Source organism: Metopolophium dirhodum, chromosome 9 (assembly GCF_019925205.1).
Source record: "Metopolophium dirhodum isolate CAU chromosome 9, ASM1992520v1, whole genome shotgun sequence".
Lineage (NCBI taxonomy): Eukaryota > Metazoa > Arthropoda > Insecta > Hemiptera > Aphididae > Metopolophium > Metopolophium dirhodum.
In genome coordinates, this window is record NC_083568.1 from 205935 (window position 1) to 230205 (window position 24271).

Consider the following 24271-nt stretch of genomic DNA (forward strand, 5'->3'; position numbering starts at 1 on the left):
CAACTTGACCTTTTATTGTATCTATGAAAGCGGGGCCTGTCCAATTGTGGTGAAAGCTCGGGGCCCGGGGCGTGTGCCCCGCTCGCCCTGCCCTAGGGACGACCCTGGCACTAGGTACCTTTTATTTTTCAAATTATGAATACATTATAATACAAATAGTACCTACTAAGATTAACTTTATAAATTTTGACTAATTTCTCAATTCTACAAAACTTCAAGGATCACTATTTAATGTTTTACATTGTTTAGAATTATTATTGTTAAATTATTTGAGAGATAGAAGAGGGTCACTTCCCCACTAAACTTTAGACCTTATAGGTAAAATTTATTGTTTTTACATTTTGACACTAGCCCCCCATAAAAAATATCTGTATGTTATGCCACCAGCTTTGGTTGTACTTGTATAATAACAAATATCCATACCTTGTATTTTATTTGGAATAAACCATTTGTTTTATAAAAAGTGTTAATCAATAATCAAATAATAATATAGGATATTAGGATAAAAATATAGTAATATTTATATATTATGATGAATTATATTGTCATGCGTCTTAAACATAGTTAAGTTATTGTATATAAGTCATGCTTAAACTTTAGGTGTTATAGGTACCATCTAATACAGCACAATAGAATAATATATTTTAACAATAATTATTAAAAACAGGACGAAAAAGAAAACAAGTATTTATTAAAAAAAACCTTATTATGTCCTCTTATATTATATTATATAATTAATATTGTTCATTATAAAATATTTTTGTGTAACATATTTTTTTTATAGTCCTATGAAAATGAATTAAATAGCAGTTGTTATGATAAATAGGTACTTAAAACTAAATAAAATTAATAAAATGCATAGGCCTATGTATACTCAAGTAGCTAGTTTTAACATAATAGGTAAGTGACATACTTTATTTATTACTGGAAGATTTATGATTATTAGGTATGTTTTATAGAATATTAGTAACTTAAAACAATAGATATAAAAAAAAATATAAAAATTATGATGACGTGTTTAATGTATTTTAACAACAAAATGCATAACATTTACATTAAAACACAAATCATAAATACAGAATAAAGATAGGTAGGTATACCTACAACAGTGAATAGTAAACTACTGATATAATATAAGAAACAAAATCTTTTACAAAAACCAACAAATTAGATTAAAAAATTATACAAAATTGTAAAAAAGTAACCATACAGAATATTTTATATTTCATAGATATTAAAACTTAATCTCTTTGATCGTCTAATGATTGTATTAAAAAAAAAAAAAAAAACCATAAAATACCAATGTTTTATAAAAATAAATATTTATTTTAAAAATGTTACTTATTAATGCTTATAATCAAAGGCTGGAAGTACAATAGTTTTCATATAATTCCATGTTAATTGTTGAAAATATCAATGCATAATTTTTTTTGCATTGAAACATGATTAAAATAAAAATAATAATATATATTTATTTACCTAAATTATTGCTAACAGACACCAAACATAAATACTTTAAATGGTTAAAATTAACAATTATAAATAAATCAACAATCTAAAAAATAATATTTATACCTATTAATTCATTATAAATTATAGAACAAATAGGCACTTTTAAAGTTTACAATAGATTCACCTTCTAACAATTTTAATAATGACTACTTATTACCTAGGTACACTAATGTTTAGGAGTTTGGGGTTGTAAATATTGTTTGACATAATATTATTATAGTTATTTTATTGTTATAATTATTAATGTTTTTACTTATAAGTATGTAACATTTTTATGATTATAATTATTAATTAGGTGGGTAGTAAATAAGTTAAAGAAGTAATAATCCAATGTATAGTATAATATATAATTATATAGGAATATTTATTATTTATTTGGCTAAATAAATTTTAATTTTTCACAAAAAAAATTAAATTCATTAGTTTTTTTATGGTTAGTTATAAAATAGCTGTCGATATCCATAGAAATAATTTCAATATATTGTAATTAATCACACTAAATGAATATTCAAATAACAAAAAACAATTTGTTTATATTTAAACTGTAATTGTCAAAATAATGGTTTTATTCCAAATTTAATTAAATAAAAATAAAACAGACAAATAAAAATAATACAAAAACTATATTTTATAATATTTTTTTTTAAATATTGTAATGTATATTTTTAAATTAAATATTTAACAATTGAATTGTATCTTCAAATGTGTATCTACATTGGCTAAGCATTGTTTAAATGCATTATTAATCTATTACAACCATTTGAGTTTAATTCAAAATTGAAACAAAAAATCTCATAAAATCATAAAAATATAGAAAATAATATTAATGTTCTTACTTATATAGGTAATCAATTTTCATTATTATAAATTGTTAATTATTGTCATTTCTGAATACTGATTTGGTATTTGGTATAAAAATTAAAAACAATTGTATCACTTTAGCCTATAGAGTATAGGTAGTATAGGTAGGTAATAATCATGTAATACCTTCATAAATATTAATAACATTTTCATAAATATTTTAGGTAACGTTACATCAGTGTAAAAACTTAATATGTAAAACATAAAAAATTGTAAATAGCACTTAATATAATAGGTATGTTATGTTAGTAACATAAAACTCATTGTCTTTTATATTGCTGTTTAGTTTTAAAATACATATTATTATATTATTATTATGATTATTATTTATTGGAATTATTAGGTATTATTGATATTATAATAATATTATTGTTGGTTAATGGTTGTGTAGTTGTGATGATTATGATAAAGTGTTTCCATTTTAAACTTTGGCCGGCGTTTTTGATGTGGTCACCATCAGAAGTATTTGGAGGTAACGTGTTAAACACCCTGAAAATATCGAATTAAAAAAACTCAGATACTACTATTCCAATTTAATTTTTTCAATCCAAAACCATGTAGGTACCTAATATATAATAAGCAGGCGCGGATACAAGGGATGGGGTGGCTATGGTAGTCGCCCCCCCCCCCTTAGGCCTTATGTATAGGTATTCAATTTATTTAATTTCTGAATCCGCGCCTGATAATAGGTGTAGGTACCTACACTACCTAATGTATAACACACACAATATATGCAGCCAATTTTATGTTTTTTTTGTGTTAATGTATATATATAAGCACCGAAATACAATATATTATGTAAATGTATTCCTTACCGACGATTTTGTGGAATATCATGGGTTTGTTTTTCCAAAAAATGAACACACCGTACACCGGTATACTGGTCAAAATCATTAAACATCCGTACCCTAGAAACACATAATATTATACAATAACAATTTATTATATGGATTGGAATATTGAATATATTTACAATGCGCGAGAGGGTGCTACGGGGTTCAAATGAGCATTAGGCAATTTTTGAGGGTTATTCATTTCACAAATAACTTGTGAATTAAAATTTGGATTTTTATTAAAAAATTTGTTTTAATATTTTTAGGCAGGCAGGTTTTTTAAAATATAAATATTTATTCAACAGTTTCGCGTCATCAAATGGAAAGCTATTATTAGGCCAGGTTAGGTTACCTGGTTAGGTACCTGGCCAGTACAACTTTACTGTTGCCACAGTATACCATTTCGTTTTTCATTAATAGTTTTTATTTCTCACGCCCCGTAGGTCGTATAGCGTACGAGTTTATATTATGTATTATAGGTACCTAGGTAGATACCACTTCATTCGTACGTTCAAGTGCGTTTAATACGTAACGACAAATATATCAGGGATATATTATTTCATTGATTGGACACCTTTGGCAGATTTTACTGTGCAACTATTTGGAAGAGGGGAAAAAACAAAGTGTTGATCATAAAAAAAGTCTTTGAAGAAAAAAATTTATTTCATGGAAAGTTGTTTGAGATTCTTATTGAAGAACATAAGAAAAACGTTTCTTGCCACCAGAAGTTAACAGAAGTATTATCGAAATGAATAAAAAAAAAAAAATAAAACTACAATGTTACCTGTAAATTATTTTAATTATGTACATTACCAACATTAAAATAAATATTATATTATATAAAAAAAAGTGTAAGTAAGTTTCTCGTTATCACAATATTTATAATAGCTATGGATATAAAAAGAGAAATTAATGAAATACAATTACAATTTGTAAGTTAATTTTATTAATCTAATAATCTATTCTCCTTTTTGTAAAAATGTGCTTAAAATAGGGCACTATGAAAGAATGTTCAATGAAGAAAACTTGAGATTAAAAATATCAGAAAAGTAATTGTATTACAAAACACAAGTGTGGACATAATGGTATTGTCCCATTTTATGCAACATCTATGTACCTATACCTATTTAAAAATACGTTTTTTACCGCTATACCTACTTATAAATTCCAAAAATTTGAATTCGAATTATATATAACATTGCGAAGAGGAGAATGAGCAATATATAATTTATAAATTATTTTATGTACACCCACCTGTTTCGACCGGACTGGCGATTATCGGTATTATAGTCACGAAAAGCGTAGCGGCGATGTACACGACCGGGAAGAACATATTCACTTTGATCGGCCTCTCCAAATTGGGTTGAGTGAAACGCAGCACGGGTATGCACAAAACCGACACACCGATGCTCAACTGAAACGATATACAAAGTATACGATACATACAACAACACATTATGTACGTGACCTCATGTTAATATCACTCAGACATGGTCTGGTTTAACTTTATCATCAGATATTATATTATATTGTTCAAACGTACCCATGTCGCGAATCCCACGTAATTAATAAGAGCGTAAATGTTAGATATTTGCAAGTATATCAGAGACAGCAAGCACTGTGAAAAAAAACGAGACGACAATATTATTTAGGTAAGTACTTACGTAGTATACCTATTTGAGCGTATTTTTTTTTTTTTTAACGCACATACATTTTAAACGGTATAACTATATTATTATTGTTATCGTTATAATATTTACAATGCATATGACTGCCGGTGTGGGTGTCAGACGATTGATTTGGATCATTGTCAGAATCTGTGGCATTTGCCCCTCACAAGCTCCGGCGTAGAACAATCTACAATTAGGTATGATAATAATAAACGATATAATATTATATATTTTATAAATTAAAAACGATAGTTAATTAGCAATTTTTACTTTTAATACGCGCACGTTTATACCGAACTGTCGCGTCGCTATTATAACAGTAAATTGCAAAAGTTAATCAGAATTTACTGACCCATTTAAAAATCTTCTCACATTTAACTTATTAGTTATTTACTTATCTATATAATATTCCACCTATATTTTTATCTGGGGGGGGGGAACTAATATTTGTTTTATATTATATAATATCTAATAATATGACGACATTATTCAAAATGTATTTTAATGTATCATAAATTATTATTATTTTTTTTTTTATATTACTATTGAATAATATGACACGATCTGACCTATGTATAATGTATATTGTATATATGTCAATTAATATAATACATTTGAAATACGTGTTGGTAAAAATAGTGAACCCTCCCCTCAAAAAAAAATTTCTAGGCACGCCCCTGATATCGATACAATACATTTTTTGTCATGCCTGCACCGAAAGTTTGGTTTTCGATAGCGGTTGAAGCGTTGGAATGCGTCATTTTTTCGTCCAGCGGGCGGTAAAGTGGAAATCCCTAAAAAGTGCCGGGCTGTAAAGTGGAAATCCCCAAAAGTGCCGGGCGGTAAAGTGGAAATCCCCAAAAGTGCTGCGTGCACATTTCACGCGCGACGCCGCTATATCCTGCACAAACAGACACTGAAATCTATACAACGGTCGTCGGTTCCTTACAAATTATAAACTTTTGGTTACATCTCATAATCATATTATAACCTCCATGCGTGACGCTTAAAATAAATAAAACCAAATCGTTTCTCGTCTTTCGAAATATTGCAGTTGTCGTATAAATTATAGTCTAGTTGTTGCATAGATCCCTGCATTACCTTTGCCGTGATCGATGAATGCAGTGACAAAAAATAATAAGTGTGGTTCGTGCGGGAAGGCAATTTCCGCCCTTACCACACAATATACTATTACACGGTAGACACAATAGAAAATTAATTAAAAACACAGTAAAATCGTCTAAGACTATACCTACTTGATTTTGTACAGAACGAATAATTAATTAACTGTATAGGTATAGCATAATATTTTAGCATTTTTCGGTTTTCGTTAATATTTAACAATGTCGGGTTTTTCCTACCTTTAGGTATACTACCGCATAATAAAAGATAAAACTATACAGCATAATGATATTATTTCGCTATTTATTTATTAATATTTTTTTTATAATAGGTACTACGGTCTATCATAATGATTAATGGGTAGGTATTTAATTTGTAAAGTAACGAAAATGCAACACCCGAATGTTTCGCATTAATGTAGTCTTAGAATGTACGTGTAAAACATGTTTTTTCACCTTGAACTTGTCAGCAGAATACCGTTGACAGCCCCAAATGTAGATAAAGCAACAAACACGGGAATAGTCCATGCCATTGGACCGTACAGTCTCTCCGCGAACGTCTAAAACAAAAAATTCAAATCAATGTTCATATAGGTATACGCCGATGAACGGTCGATCACAACAACGTCTGGACATGCTTATGCTTATATTGTTTATTAATTATTATTATATAAATCAGGTATTTACGGTACCTATACGTTATAATATTTCATTGTATATTAGCACCTATAATATATATTAATGTATTATATATATAGATACTCTGCACCTATACGCGTGTAGTGGGTGTACCGTGTACCTATAAATTAGGTCACCTAACTACAATAAAGTTCATGTTTTATAGTTGCAGAACGATTTTATATAAGAATCTTCGATCAGACTTCGAATCCAGATCACGAAATTTCAACGTATAATTTTTTTATTTACGCACTAAGTCCACTAAGAAGACAATTTTAATTGTTTTTATCGCTCTTGCGGTTGTTTGACGTATCGGTTTATAAAGCTTTACATAACAGTCTACTCCATTGCGAATATAAGCCTTAAGCACAGATCTGAGTTTCAAATTGTCAGATATAACAAAGTGAAACCACGTTTTCTGAAATACGATGATAATTTATAGACTCATGAAGCACAAACGGTATATACGCCTGTTACCTATACCTACTAACCCTATTATAATAGCCATTATTTATTTTATGTAAACAACTATACTAACTACATCTTTTAACTAAGATTTATAAATTGTATTAATTTATCTAAAATTTTTGGAATTTTTTTTCTTACTATATTAATTATATTATATTAATCGACTCCATTCAACGAATACCGCCTTGTTATCACGAGGCCACATAATATATGTGTACGTGAACCTTAATGCAGATACGTATGTATAGGTACGTATATTAATTTCAAAATATTTATTATTTTAAAATTTACATTGAATACGATTTTTTTCAAATTCAATTACTTTGTATTGTAAAAATGTAAATATTATCCAAGTGGCTTAGATCTGCCTACAAATTACTATAACTTAAAAATTCTTATTAATTTAGCATGATTGCAGTGCCAATGGATAATATATTGTATATATTTATTTGTATATTTTTATTTCGTGGCCAAACTTCGAGGTTAAGCCGGTTAAGGTACGTTTTTTGTTATAATAACATTGTTTAGTTTGTATATTTTACAAGATATATTAATTTTATATGTATTATGTTTAGCTATTTATATGAAACGAAAGACGACGCACATCGATGTACTCGTAAACAATGTACCTACCTATATGTAATTTGCACTCAGAATTGAATTTGTGTTTTTAATCGGGGTTGTAGTACGCGTATAAGCACTAAACGTGTTTAAAATACTTACAACAGCTACAGCTTCCGAAGTCAGGACTTCTTGTGGTGACAAAGTTGTATAAAAAGCTATATTAGTGAAGACATACACGACGGTGACGAGTATGCATGATATTGCAATCGCTCTTGGCAGGTTTCTAAGGAATAATAAAAACAAAATTAGTTTGTGACGATGACGTTATAACTAAACTAAATGTATATATAGAGTTACAAAAATTACAAACCGTATAGGATCTTTTAATTCTTCAATCACAAAGTTTAAATAATTCCTAGAAAACAATAAAAAAAAAAACATAATCGTGTTTGTTTATATTATAAATTAGAATATTAACAAAATTCTGTATCACACATAATAATATATATTGTAATTAGAAAATTTTATTATCCGAGACTATATATTATTTTATTATATACAATATAATATTGGTTATATATAATTAATATTAATTATTGTTAATATAGGGCGGCAACAGTAACGGATAAATGAGAGTTTTAAGGGCTCAACTATATATGCGGGCAATTTGAACACGAAGCTTGAATTTTGAAAACGAATTAAAATAGAAGACAGATTATTGACGATAATATTATAGGTAATAAAATATATAATCCTCGAAATGTGCGTTTTTCGGTACCTACAATTACGCGTTACAGTTGCGCCCTTTTAATCGTAATAGGTACCATGCAATGTCTTATAAAAATATTATGTCATACTATGTAAAGCCTGCCACCTGCGCACTCGATCATAATAATATTATACCTAAATGAAAACTTCATCGAATTATGCAATTTTTAAAATGTGGAAACATGCACCACTGCAGCTGTGGGGAACACCACTATAATATGTAACAAATAATAATACAGTAATATGCGTCCACCCAATGTGTATACATAACAACATACCTGTAATATTGTAATTTTTTTTTCATTGTATCATAAAATAGCATCAGTTGTTATATATTACATTATTATGTTATTATAATCACGCGTTTCTCAATGTGATTTGAACCGTCAGTTTTGACGTAGGTATTTTACAGCATAAATCTTAATTTATACATATAGTTACGTCAAAAAACGGGTCCAGGGTAAATTAATAAAATTAACGATAAATTAACACGATGGCGAAGATGGGTCGTCCTAAATACTGGCCATTGTATAATGTTTATATATAATGTACTTTTGCTAAAATTTGCGTCTTATAATATTGTCGTTAGGTATATATTACTATTACAGTATTACACAATATAATATATCTACCAAATTAAATTTAATAATAATACACGCATAATTTAATTTTGTATCAAGCTTGGCAGATGGTTATTATTATTATAATTGTATAAAAATTAATTATAATTATTAATAAATCTTATTGAAAATAAAAAAAAATCGAACAACCTGGGCACATTATAGCGTATTGGAAAAAAAACCAAATCATCTATTTCATGCACGCAATACGTTTTAGGACTTTCTATAATATAGTAAAGGTACAATTGTAATGTTGTTAATATTTTAGATAAATCATGAACAAGCAATTTTTTTTCTTCGTTATTATCACAACTCATCGAATAGGAGGCAGGTTTCGTTAAGTACTTAAACGTATAGCGTATGACCCATATTAATATATTAATTTTTCGAATCTGCATTGGCACAAAACTTATCCGAACAATAATTTATACTTTTCGTCCATTCCCATGCGGAATTCTTATCAAATGGCATTCAATTTTTACTTCTATTACTTTGGCATGCATGTCTGTACATAATATCATTTCATGTTAATAATATCCGTATACATTTGTAGAAACTGTAAATATATTATAAACAACGGTATGAAATTGTATTGTTTACCATTGTTCAGTATATAGGTGTATTATAATATATATTGTATATAGGTACTAACCATCCGTTATACGCGAAAAGGCCAGAATAAAACGAGAGAGCGATCGAGGTAACTTCAGTTTTTGTATTTACAAACGTAAAATGTTCAGTATGCCCTTTAAAATAATTCATATAAAAATAATAGACAATTATATCGTTTCGTAACATTATAGCTGAAAATATTATTAAATATTACACAATTCTAGGTACTAATGTATAAATGTAACGTTTAAAAAAAAAAATGTAAACAATGATAATACGAATACATGTAGGTAATATATTGTTGATAAACCGTTATATAATAACATACCTATAATATAAATGTAAAAAACAATGTACATTTTGACTATATAATAGTACCTATACCTATATGGATTATCATTGGTATTTTCCTAGATATCGCACAGGCTTTTGACCGAGTTTGGCACCCTGGCCTACTCTTTAAATTAAAATCCTTCTTGCCTGCTCCGTACTACCTACTAATTAAATCTTATCTAAACCAACGAACATTTGTCACAAAAACGGCGCCTTATCCAACTCTCAAATAGCAACTGCTGGTGTTCCTCAAGGCAGTGACATAGCTCCCTTCCTATTCAATGTCTTCACCAGCTACCTACCTCTAAACGAAAACACACTACTTGGTACGTTCGCGGATGACACTGCTATCCTTGCTACTGACAATGATCCCATCCAAGCTGCCTAAAAAATCCAAAACCACCTAACTGTGCTAAACACCTGGTTTCACGACTGGAAAATTCAAGTAAACCCATCAAAATCCTCTCAAATTACTTTCACACTTCGATCCCTAGAATGTCCCGCAACCTTTATCGGCAATGCACAAATTCCATCTTCCACACAAACTAATTATTTGGGTTTAATTCTTGACGAACGCCTTACATGGGGTTCACACTTAAAAAACAAGCGTAAAGCTCTCAATTCAAGACTCCACCTTCTCAGGCCCCTACTCCGCTCAAAGCTCTCATTAAAAACCAAAAAAAAAATATACATGGCTCTTCTAAGACCCATGTGGTACTATGGCATACAACTTTGGGGGTCAGCCAAACCCTCAAATACTAGAACAATTCAGGCATTTCAGTCCATTTTTCTACGACTAATATCTGGTGCCCCTTGGTATATTACCAATGAATCACTCCATAAAGACATCTGCATTCCAACCTTAAACAACCTTGCCAAAATCACCCACAAAAAAACACACAAAACATTCAGTACTCACTCTAATCCTATAATCACCCAACTATCATCCAATCAAATTACAGGTAATCCACCCAGGCGCCTGAAAAGGAACTGGTGTAGGGACCTGCTCTCTCCTTAAATCGCTTCCCACGGGGTGTCGCCAATGGGCAACTTCCCCCTCCTGTAAATCAATTTCCATCACATTTACTTATTGTATAACTTGTAAATACAGATTGTGAATATTATGTTTTGTTCAATAAATAAAATAAAAAAAAAAATATATGGATTATATGTATTAGGTACCTACAAATGTATTATATGCCCATTGTAGGCACCTATTAGTACTTATTAGTAATTATAATTTATAATATATATTTTTTAATGAATTTGTATGTTTTATTGTTTTTAACAATAATATAACCTATAACATATTGTTGTTCGTCTCTCGTGATACTGTGCAATTAAAATTTACCAATTAATATTAGTATTAAGACCTCTCTAATACATTTTTAATTAATCAACAATCGTAATAAACAATAATATAATATTATATAATTATTATTGTATTTTGAAATTAACAATTTCTAAAATAGGTAGGTAATAGGTATGCATTTTAAATTTGTACGAAAGCGAACGTTCGAAAATCTATTATACAACTGTTGAAACTTTTTAATTTTTACATACCCACATAATACAATACGCATAGTTAATACGTTTGACGACGTTTTTATCGCTTTAATATAAAAATTCCAATTTAAATTATTATATGTCGTTCCTCGCTAACCGCATCGCGTCATAACAAAATACTCGTAAAAGAGTTTATACCGTGTAATAATAATTATTATTATTGTTCGCAATCATAATACTGAATTTATATATAATATATAATATAAACGCGTCTTACGCACAGATATATAATATAGTGTCATTTTTATTTTATTGTAGATGTGACATAAAAAGAAAAAAATATAAGAAACAGTCAAAACACGTGAAATCGAATTTCGTGCATCAATATAATAATAATAATAATAATAATAATAATAATAATGTGTCGGCCGTTTTTGTAACGAGATTCCAATTACATTCAAAACGAATAAAACGGTTGAAGAAAAAAGAACAATCGAAAATTAAAAGGGAAATCGAGTAAGATTATTCCCCGCGGAATGACACACGACGTTTTGAGTGTGTAATGCAAAAACCTGGTAGGTAGATCGTAGATAAATGTATATTAGTGCGTTAAACAACCGTTTTAACACAGTACCACAGTCTAAATTATACTGCAGGGCGATTCATCAGGAATACTCACCCCCCCCCCTCCATTAGCTGCTTCAGTAACGAATTCGTTTGATTGTTGATTTTTGGAATATTTAAGTACATTAATATTAATTATTTTAGAAGCCGTAATATTTTTAAATAATTATTTTTATTCGTTCAGTTTAATGTCTTGTGGTGGCATTAAAAAATCTTCATTTTTTAAATGGGAATCACATTTTTCTACTGTTAAGCAGAGGGGTTTTTTTTAAAGAATTTTTATTTTTGATGCAGTCATATTATTGCTCCAAAATATGCAACTTTATGATCTAATTTATATTTTTATATGTAGGCTATGATAATTTTAAAATAATTATAAGAATTACTATTAATCTTATTTATTACTTTTAATAATTTGTTAATATTGTAATAATATTATAGTACAAAATATGTACGATAAGCACTAAGACAACATATTTATTACATACATTTTATATTTTATGTAAGACTATTATTAGGTAATAGGATTATATTAAAGACTTAAAAAAAAATTATCTACTAAACAATAATATTAAGTACAGTAAAAATGGGTGGTTGTAATTTAAAGAAAAATAAGTTTGTATCGCCTCAGGAGACTCAGAAAAGTATATCTATCCGACCTATGGTAATTTTGTAAAAGAAACCTTAGTTTCCAAAAAAATATTGTAGGTATTTAAAGTACCTACCTATATTACAAAATTCCTAAATATCATAATTCGAATAAATGCAGTAATAAAGTATGATGAGTCAATACTGTTTACTAACTTTACACGCGTAACAAATAGTTACAATATATTTTGTATAATCTAATCATTTATCAAACTTGTATTACCATGCTATAAAATGTTGAAATACTAAATAGTGTAAAACTACTAAGACTAAATAAATAAATAATAGTGAAAGGGGGTGAGCATGTTTAGTGAACCACTCTGTATATTGTACAGTAATAAATTACGATTTATATATTGTAGTATTGTACTATGAATATATATATATATAAAATATTATGGGAGTATGATGATTATATTATAATATAGAACGTGTCATTTGGAAGTGTCTTACTGTCTCCGTATTTTATGGAAAATAACTTATGGCGTTTGTATCCAATGTACACAATAATGATAACATTACGACTTATATATGTATTGCATAGTTGTTATGTATTGTAATATATCTACCACTCGAGTGAAATAGGCAAATATACATCGACGGAGAAAACGAAAACTGTGATGTAAAAATCAGTAAACAGTAAACGAGGTACCTACAAGAGTATTTTATACCAAAAGCAATTATATACTATTGGTATGTTATGTGATCTGAAGTAATACGCATTAAAATGATTACAAAACATAAATGTTTCTAAATAATAATGATGCGTATATAAAATATAAATTTTGATATTTCAAACAGACCAAATTGATTTTATAGTTGTAAAAAAGGTATTGTATAATTTTATATTATTTATTATTAACAGCTAGCTGACTGTAATAGTGTAATGAGTAGATATTATACTTTGCATTGATGATACATTTTAATGAGTCTATAGTTGTCTACGACTTACGAGTGTGCCAGTGTGGGTGCCTAAAATTTCTCAAATGTCCTACTGCGGTAAAATATAATATTGCACCCGTACGACCAGATGTGTACCTATATTGTGTATATAAACGGATTTCAAATCTAATTATCTGTTTTTAACATATTGCGGGAATTAAAATAATACCTATTTTATAATGATAAAAAATGTCGTTTAAAAAGTTTAAAATTAAATGGTATAGGTCCTATTTGTACGTATAAAAATAAATGAATAATTGTCTTACCTAAATTATATCATATTATATAAGATTTCAATTAAAACATAGGCGCAATAAAACTCGCTTAAGACACTCCCGCTTAAGATGCTTTCCCACATAAAACGCTGTTTTAAGCCGGCCCCTAGACATTTCCCAAACTAGTTAATGTAATTACCACCTGTTAAGACGCTCTTTTCATCAGCATAATATTATGACGATAAATTATTATAGTAATTATGTGATAATAATAAACTGATCGTTTGCAAAACGTATTGGAATTACGAAAAGTAATCTTCTATTTAGATTATGCCGAAGAAATGTTATGTTAACGAAACTAAAAACGTGAAAAAATATAGGTACCTACCTACTAAAGTTAAAACTGTAGGGTACTAGGGTTCGTTTGTTCGCTCTTAAAAACCAACTTAAAACAAATACGCGTAACTAATCATAACGTATTTTAATCGTCTCTACATAACTATAACACCTTATATATTTTTCATCTATAAAATAAATATAGTTATTAATACTTTTTTAGGCTATGTAATTATATATACTTTATAGAAATTCTTTACAATTTAATTTTAAAACAACTTATTTTTAAAATAACCTCTTCCTAAAAAATGTAATTTAAAATCAAAAAGCAGCCAAATATTTTTCACATTTGTAATAAGTAGGGCCCGGATTTATATGCTCTAAAAACCTAGCTCTAAACTTCTAAATAAAGTTATGCTGCTCGGCAAAAAATTAAAGTGCGATTTTATGTAAGCAAGATCACTAGTTAAATTTGGATCTTGAATTAAATTTTGCGTAATTTGTATGGATACCACCTCGTTTTTGTCAAACATATTTACTACACGACTAAAATCTTGAGAATGATCAGAATAATAAATAGCAGCCTCTAACTAAGCACCCCACCTAGTAATTATTAGTTGTGGCGGTAACGGAATATCGGGTAACTCAGTTTTAAAAAATAATACACGTGACGATGCTTTCAGGAAAAATGTTTTCCCACTTGAAATTAAATTATATACCTTTGGAAAATGTTTACGTATTTCTTCAGCAATACGATGTAGTCCGTGAGCAAGACATGTTAAATGAATCATATTTGTAAAAAATATATCTAGAAATCTGGCTGCTTTGACCATATATGGTGCAGAATCAGTGATAAAAAGCAAAACATCATCTCTGCGTAACCCTTCCAGCCAAAGTAAAAATAAAGAACTATCGAATAACTTACAAATCGTTTGATGATTTGCTTTATCTAATACTTCAGATGTGTACCGATTATCACATTGGTTATATAACAACTTTCGACGTCTGTAGTTTCGTCGATACTTATCCATATTTTTTGATTAGAAATATAATTGCAGATGTTGGTTATGGTTCGGTCGTATTATCAGATAATAGATATATAAATCATTTTTTCTGAGTGTTGACTCATTTGGAATAGTTTGTTTTTAGTGTATTTTTCTAGGAATTCCCGGAAGCACTGGTTATTTAATTTATTAAAATGTATATCTGCTGAAACCACTGCATTGCACATATCTTGAAAAAAAAGGAGATTTTGAAGTTGCATTAATGTTTGATTTTTTTCTAGTAATTCGTACGTTAATCTGCACTTTTGTGTTTTCCAGTTGATAAATGTTGGCTGACTGTAAAACGTTTTTCGCCATTCACTTTGACGTTACATTTTAAACAGAGAAAAACTAAGCCATCTGTAGAAAAAATACCTTAATATTCGGCAACAAATGTATTTAGCCTACTGGACGTATAGTTGCGCTGATTTTCGGCATTTTTTCGGCAAAATAAAATACGAGCACTCGGATCACGACAAACACGACTAATGTATGATTCACTAAAACCTTCTCAATAACAGATAACTACTTATCCCGATAGGTCTCAGATAAGAAAACGATTTCGTCAAATTACATGGATTATAAATATAACTATAAATACGTTATTTTAATGAAAATAAGCAAAATATTACAAAATATTATGCGTTTAAAAACCGTGTAAATGCAATAAAAATCGTGAAATACAGAAATATGCAGTACATGTCAAAAAAGGATAAAATATGTAAAATAAAAATTTATATTTCGGATCTATTGATTACAAATCAAACTTGTAGCTATTACCTAGTTACTTTTTGGACTATTCAGAAAAAACATGCAAATGCATATAAATCCGGGCCCTAGAAATAAGTTACATTTCAAAATAGGTTTTTCATTTATTGTACAATACTTAATATCATGATCGTAATTGATATTCTTTTACATCGTTTTTCGTGGACAAATATTTTTTGAAATGCTATTTTTGAAAATTTGAAATATTTAAAAAGTGAACATCCTTAGCTTGATAAATAATATACTAGTGTTTTGGGTGATATACCATAGATAAGTACAATATGTCAGAATACTAATTGTTTTGATCATTATCTCTTTAAGAGACCCATGCTCGGCAATTTTTCCCAATTTCCCAAGAATAAAAACACATCATCATTTTTTATAGAATATAAAAAATAATAATGCCCTATTGTCCTCACACTCGTCGGGAGTTCGTATTCTTTAATATAATTGATCGTTTTATCGAATAAATTTAATCAAAATCAGTTTACGGTCCAGCTCGTTTATTGGTCGAGTATAATTAGTTTTTTCTCTCTATTAAGCTGCATTGTATTCAAAATATTATTGTATCTAAATAATATTTTCAAAAGATGAAAATTTGAAAAAAAATAAAAATCATTGTATATTATGTTTTAGGATATTGTAACCGTTTCGGGTATAATCAATTATTTACACGATCAGTGTTTTAACAAAAACCTAAACCTAACCTGAATGTAAAACTCATAAGAACGACCATTGCATAACACGCGCTGCAGTACGACTGAAAAGCAAATAAATCCGATGAAGTTTAGAAAATCACTGGTTTTAGTTATGCACGGATAACACATAATATTACAATGTATGGTGAATATTATATATGTTTATGTTTTACGGCGTGACTGTATATAGGAGACTTATATTATATTATTATTATAAAGGAAGCATGCGCGTGAATGTTTCGCGGGTTTATGGTGGTCGAATGAAAACGAAACAATAAAAAAAAAATTGTTTTTAATAATTTCGCGTTATTATAACACATATTTTGTGAAAAACGAAAACAATAATAATAATTATGTTACAATGTTTCTCGCGAGACACGCGGTGATACGGCATTATTTTATTTTCCGTTGTCCGAGGTAGACAAAGTACCTACGCTGTTCGGAGAGGAAAAGCGATTTATTATTATTATTATTATTTTTTTAATCTTTAATAGTTTAATGTTCTCTTTATCCGCTGCATCGAGACTATGACGGCGATTGCGATCAAATCGTTAAAGGAAGTGCTCGAACGGAAAAACGATCTGTTTATAATGCACAGCTGCGGCATAGGTTCTGCAATGATAATTTTACAATTAGGGTAGGTAGGTATACATGGGTACAAAATAGTCTTGTAAAAAAACTATAAAAAAAGAACAGATTGTAAAATAAAATAATGGTCTTATAATCTTATATAATATTTTATGTACAGACTACAGGGTATATTTCACCGAACATGCTCACCCCACCCCTATTCTCATTTAATATTTATCCTTTAATAGTGAATTTGTTCCAATTCTTAAATAAGGAATTTTTTAGAGTACTAAGATATCTGAACTAAAACTTCATGCTCAAATAATAATGTTAATCCTTAATATAGTTAATGAAAGTTTATCATCACCAGTTATATAATTTTTAGTCTTACTTATTAATACTTAAGACACATTTAATACAGTTTAAAATGCTAATATATTAAAATCAATTCGTATAGTTTTTAAACAAGTATATTATTAAAGCCTCAATATAACTTAATAGATATTATCATTGATTGCGCATTGTCCTTGTATATACTATATACTATACTATATACTTATATATTATAGGTTGGCAGGTATAGTACATTAAGTATAATCATTTAGAAATTACTCGTTTGAATTTTGGTTTAAATACCTATACTTCCAAGAACATTTACAAAAATAATAAATAAAAACGCATCAAATCATATTTGAATTCATTATTATGATGAAAAAATACTGTTGTGCGTGTCTGGTGGATCACCACCCTTTCGTTGTATATAAGTTGTAAAAAAATCTTTAAATACTTTGAACGACTGTCAATAATAATTATAATATAGATACCTATGTTTATACCAAACCACGAGAATTATTGGGCACCCATTTATTAGCCTATGGCTAAGCATATAATTACCATATTTGACTATATATTTTAATCAATTCTATGTAATGACCACCGGCTACATTACAATAATATCACATAATATTATTTATAATCCTACACGTTTCATATATTTACACCCATTTTTAGCGGATCGCTACGGACGACCGATTTCTTGGTCGCGTGAAAACCGTTCGCTGAGAGACTTTAATATATGTAAGTATTAGGTATCTGGTATATGCCTTATATTGTACAGCTGTTTTTTTTTAATTGTCGTTTATGTATCATTGTAGTATATACCTAACTACTCTCAATAAGCCGTGTCGCGACACCGTTTCGGCAATTCATATAAATTATATAAACTTGTTTTTCTCATATTTTATCAAGCGTTTAATTTTTTTTTTCAATCATTGTTTCGACTTCAACTACAATAATATTCGTCACTCTAGCCAGTAAAAATCTATACATTTGTATACAGTATACTATTCACGTGTAGAAATATTGTGGTTAGCTGAAAAGTGTTGTTTAATATGATTATTTTATAATACAATATTTAGTATTATAGTATTACATATATGTAGTTAGGTTTGTTTTGAGCAGGTAGGTAATGTAATACCCGCAGTAACTAAAATTTTATTAATTCAAGAGTTGAAACCTTTTTAATTTTTTCGTTAAATTTTCTGTCCGATTAGGAAAATAAACTATTTTTTGTCGATACCGATATCAACTGATTCCAGTATAATTTATATACCAACTCATGCTGGTCTTATAAACCTATATGATTAATATCAAAACTAACATGGAAAAATTCCATTATAGTACTCTCGAAGTTTCTGGTCCTAAATCTGGTTAGGACCTGGTTACAATATTTTGATTTTTGATAGTGTCTGGTTTCTGAATCTGTTCTTTTCTGCGCGGTTTCAATCTCTGGTTATTATAGGTTATTATATAGGTACCTATAAAGGCTATAATTATGTTTTAGCGACGGTAACTCACGGTCCTTGAATATTCATCATAGTCCGGTCTCCTATCGCGGTGACAATCTTTCTGATAATTTATGAGTATCTTACATTTCATTATACATTCATTACTCACCTACCTATCTATTCATATTATAATATTAAATTGCTTTTTTTTATTCGAACACAAGTGGTTCTTGTACACAAACATAATATTATTAACTCGTAGTGCGGTGTACTTACTCGATTTTGTTCCGGTCATGCGCGTCTCTACAATTTTATATTATATACCTATAAATAATTCGGAGTATCAAGTACCTATATTATATTTTATCGGACGCACTATTCCGTCTCACACACAATTGCGAGTTCGTGGCCTGCGTTTCACGCGAATTTTGACATGCGGCAAACTTATTGTCGTCATATTATAACATTTTACATTTTTTATTCATCAATCGGATATAGGTATAATAGGTATATATATATATTATATATGTAACAATTGGTTTGGCGGCTTTCCAATATGTATACCTGCCCGTACACAACAACAATAATTATATTATAAACGTCGTGATAGGTTTTCGTTTTCATCTGATGCGGCACTGTGGCAGTATAACACGAGTGTCACGAGTACACGACTATTGTATTATATTATACCAAGCGACGGAAAAACACGCCAAATCTTATCGGGGGGTCTTGTTTGCCGGAAAAAAAATCAAAATCAAAACCGATTGATCATTTGACGTTGAGGGGAGGAGAGAAAAGAAATTCACCTATCACGCTGACATCCCGAGCAAACCAAATAAAACGAGAAATATAGGATAAGTTAGAAGTACACTTATATGATGGATGCTGTTCGCGAGTAGTTAATCAACTGGTGGCGACGTGACAGTTGCACTCGACGACTGGTCGGAGTGGTCACGCATGTATACAGGGTGATTTTTTAAAGGTTTCTGGTTAAGGGTGTTTTTCATACAAATGATTTCAGTTATCAGAAGGTAAAAACTTTAATGAGTGTTTAAATTTTTAACAAGTCAAGGGGCCCTGGCCAAATGTTGGTGCACTTCTCCACCAGCTATGTAGGTATATGCTATTGAAGTCGTCAGAAAAATATTTTGCTTATAAGCTAAGTACAAAATCAAAATATATTTTATCACCGATAATTTTTTTTCATTCGGTATTATTCTGTATCCTGAACGCTATAAATATTAATCGTAATATTATACTTGTATGGTTTACTGAATCACCATCATCATCGACATCGTCATCATTATCATCATCATTATCTTCGTCACTGTCATCGTCATCACTATATAGGTAGAGTATTGCGATTATAATATTATACGCGTGTACAATATAATATTGTGACTGACGTCCGTTTCGACTGCAGCGTACCCGCGACGAAATCTCGCGGAATAGAAATCCGAGACTTCGAACGCGTTTTCCGACGGACCAACAATGAATTTCGCTCTCGACGTGCGATTAAGCACCGGCCGGGAGAAACACGCCGATGCACTAAGCGAGTGTGATCTCGCGTGTCGCGCCGCACACGATATGTGACGATAGGTATAATAATAATAATAATAATAATAATAATAATAATAATAATAATAATAATTGACAGTTTGATTGTACATCATGTGTTGTAAACGACGGCGTTGTGAAAGGTTGGCATCCTCGTCGTCTGTAATATAATATTGTTGCTAACACGACCGGGGGACCCCCGATGATCCACACGACAACAATAAAATATAATATATATCACGACCGCGTGTGACGCCGGACGGATTATTATTGTACGATGTACACGCGTAGAATTCCGGACGAGATGATATTATTGTATATTGTGTATATATATATATATTTTTGTCGGATATATTATTATATATAGCCGTACTATACGTACGGGATGGTTCTTGTATGAAAAGTTTTCAAACACACCTCGTCGAAATCGAAATTCTCGTCCGGTCGGTTTGACATATATGTTATACTATACACTATTGTTATACTTTAAGAGACGCGTAACAATTATTATTATTATCATCATCGTCATTATCGCGTTGACGATTCACCGCCGAAAACGACGATTCGAATAATTCCGATAAGGCGCTCACGACGGGTAATTTGTTTTGAAACGGTCAGTGAGTGGTCACAAAGCTGCAGTTGTATATAATATGCGAATGGAAAAAAATCAACGCCCTACAAATTACACAATAACTAATAATATAATAAGGATTAGAAAACTAAAGCGTGCAGTCTAAATTCCGGACGGGTGTTGTATTAGCCATTAGGCTAAATGTTTCGAGTTTATTTTAATTCGAATAACACCTATTACGTATACAATATATAATCGTTGAGCTATTTTATGCCTTGTTATTAGTATATAAGTACCTATAATTGATGAAAAATCAAAACTATTACGTTTAATTTTTTTAAATTCAACTAATTTACGTTAGTTCGTTACCACTTATATTATAGTAAAGCTGTCATATATATATATATATGCATAATATAATAAGTATTATCTGATAAGACGTTATTTATGCCAATAAATAAACATGAAATATTTGTGTACAGAACGTGAAAATGTAATTGGGAAGAAAAAGTGCAGAAAACGTGTACCTATATTATGAACCTCTCTAATGCGTATGGTTTGATGAAAGATTGTTAATAGGTAGGTAGCTAAAAATATATCTTTAAAATTATATTTTATGAAGATTTAATCTACTTTATATTATTTTTTTTGAACACAACGATGCTCTATATTTTTGTTAAATTTTGCTAAATTTTTGTTAAAAATTAAAAGTTTTCAGTAAACACAGTGATACACATCATATTACTTTATAATAATTTGTCGTCAATGGACAATGGATATCGTTAGAAGTGATATAAAAATATCAAATATCCCTTCTTAGTGTTATTTTTTTTATTCAAGATTAGAAAGTTAGTAGGTACGAATATAATTTGATATTTTTCTGGTCGAAGATCAAACACTTTTTTCACGAAAACAATTATTTTACAATAAGTTCAATGGTTTAGGTGCAGTGAAATCTATAACAATAAACACACCAGTCTACGTCTATTGATAATGATGTAGGTACCTACAATACAAAATGATTATAGTTATCGATTTCGTCCGATTGTGTGACATTGATAACTTACTGCAGGTACAAATAGGTACTCCGAAGAACCGATTTCTTTAACACCGAAATCCTTATTCCTTAAATCTCTCTCTTAGTACGTACAACACTACAACCAATATAGTTACTGGTTGGTATAAAGATGAAATAAAATATTTTCATTCTGTTTTACGTTCCAATGACAATTGAAGTTGAATCTCATTTTGATAAACGCATACTTAATCAATAAATAATAATAATAGTTAAAATTATTATGTTTCAGTTACATTTATAATATTTACCGAGAGAGGGTGAAACCAGCAATAAGTATTATATAGTTACATACTTACATATATAACAGTTAATAGATATATTTATAACAACATTAATACTTAAAAGCATAAGGTATCACATCATAAATAGTTAAACTATTTAAAACCAATATATAATTTTTTTATTTCGTATATCTAATTTGTATTGTGATATTGTTTTTAAGAAATAATTTTACTGAGAATTTCTAATAAAATTCTGACAACAGTTTTTCAAAAATTAGCCATACATGCATTTATTTATTTTAATATTTTTCTTATTTTTACCATTATTTTTAGTGTTCCAAGTGATATTGGGAAGGGGTTTCATCTCTCCAATACTTTTTGCAGTAATCTTCTATCCACCAACCACCATTTATATTGTTTATGAATATCTATCCCTCTTAGATTTTTCAAATTTGAAGCTCTTATCATATGACGTATTAAACAATATATCTTTTTTATTTTCTAAAATTTTAACATTCAAACACCTAAAGCCAAAGGATCAAAACGTCACTTATTCGCTTAAGATACCCATAATTTCAAAATATGGGTATCTACCATAATAATATAATGCTAAAAAAAAACTGAAATAGATAATTGCACACTAAAATACCCATAGTAGCACTGTACTGGAGTTGAAAACACAAAATGTAGGAATTAGTTGGATTAAAATTTATAGGAGCCCTGCATGCTTTTACTCCCACCGCTTATTTTGGTCCACTTCACTGATTATTTTAATAACTTTTTTTATCCATGCATAAAATGTTACTTTATTGAATAAATATTTATATATAAATATAATATGTGTCTACTATATCTATACAATTTTTATCTACTATATGTAAATATAATAATGCATTTCTCGTGAGAATGACAGTGCAATATTTTCAAGACATTATGAAATAATGTACCTACGTATAATATAATATGTTTTAAACGTAATTGATATAGTTATAGTTTCACTTTTTTTTCTCTTAGTTAAATACCGATATTTAGTATGTCAACATGAAGCCTATCTATATAATATGTAGTATAATATAGTTACGCGCGATGAATGATAGACGTTTGAATAATATAATATTATGACCGAGTAACGTTATTAGGTAATATTCGTATGTACTACGAACTCTTCGATTATCATTTTTTACGCGCACGGATTTTTTTTCTAACGATAACTGTATTTATTGTACCCATTATAGAGGTACATTATGTTTATATCCGTGTAAAGAGGTGATAAAAAAAGCAATAAACAACAATACTATCTATACAAATATGGGTAGCTATAACCTAAACCTAACACAATAACAGCTTGTTTGATAATATGTATAGATCGGTGTTTAGCGAGAAAACTCATCCATAGATTAAAAATATTTTGTAATAATGTATTATACATTTATACTGCACAATAACGCATGACAAACGCAATGTCCAATTTGCGCAAGACCCACTGGTGGAAATTTTTTTGAAAATTCTATGGGGCTGTAAAATGTTGTATGAAAATATTCAGATTTCTGTGTAAAGTTTGATGAAACTATATCTGGTTTTCAACAACACAATTATTTATTTTTATATTAATTGATTGTTTTATTTGAATTATTTGTCCAAAACATTATAGTATACCTTACCATGGT

General features: G+C 29.1%; 1 protein-coding gene across 1 annotated transcript in view; it reads right to left on the reverse strand.

Moving 5' to 3' along the window:
• Nucleotides 1–1291: 1291 nt before the first annotated feature.
• Nucleotides 1292–24271, reverse strand: part of LOC132951670 (Y+L amino acid transporter 2) — a 43952-nt gene continuing 20972 nt past the window's right edge. The window contains exons 5-13 of the mRNA XM_061023499.1: nucleotides 9748–9841; nucleotides 8078–8122; nucleotides 7867–7990; nucleotides 6454–6557; nucleotides 4967–5063; nucleotides 4750–4824; nucleotides 4461–4620; nucleotides 3189–3281; nucleotides 1292–2862 (exon numbers count right to left, since the gene is read on the reverse strand). Of these exons, the coding sequence (XP_060879482.1) occupies nucleotides 2795–2862; nucleotides 3189–3281; nucleotides 4461–4620; nucleotides 4750–4824; nucleotides 4967–5063; nucleotides 6454–6557; nucleotides 7867–7990; nucleotides 8078–8122; nucleotides 9748–9841 (860 nt within the window). The 3' untranslated portion in view covers nucleotides 1292–2794. The remainder of the gene's footprint in view (nucleotides 2863–3188; nucleotides 3282–4460; nucleotides 4621–4749; nucleotides 4825–4966; nucleotides 5064–6453; nucleotides 6558–7866; nucleotides 7991–8077; nucleotides 8123–9747; nucleotides 9842–24271) is intronic.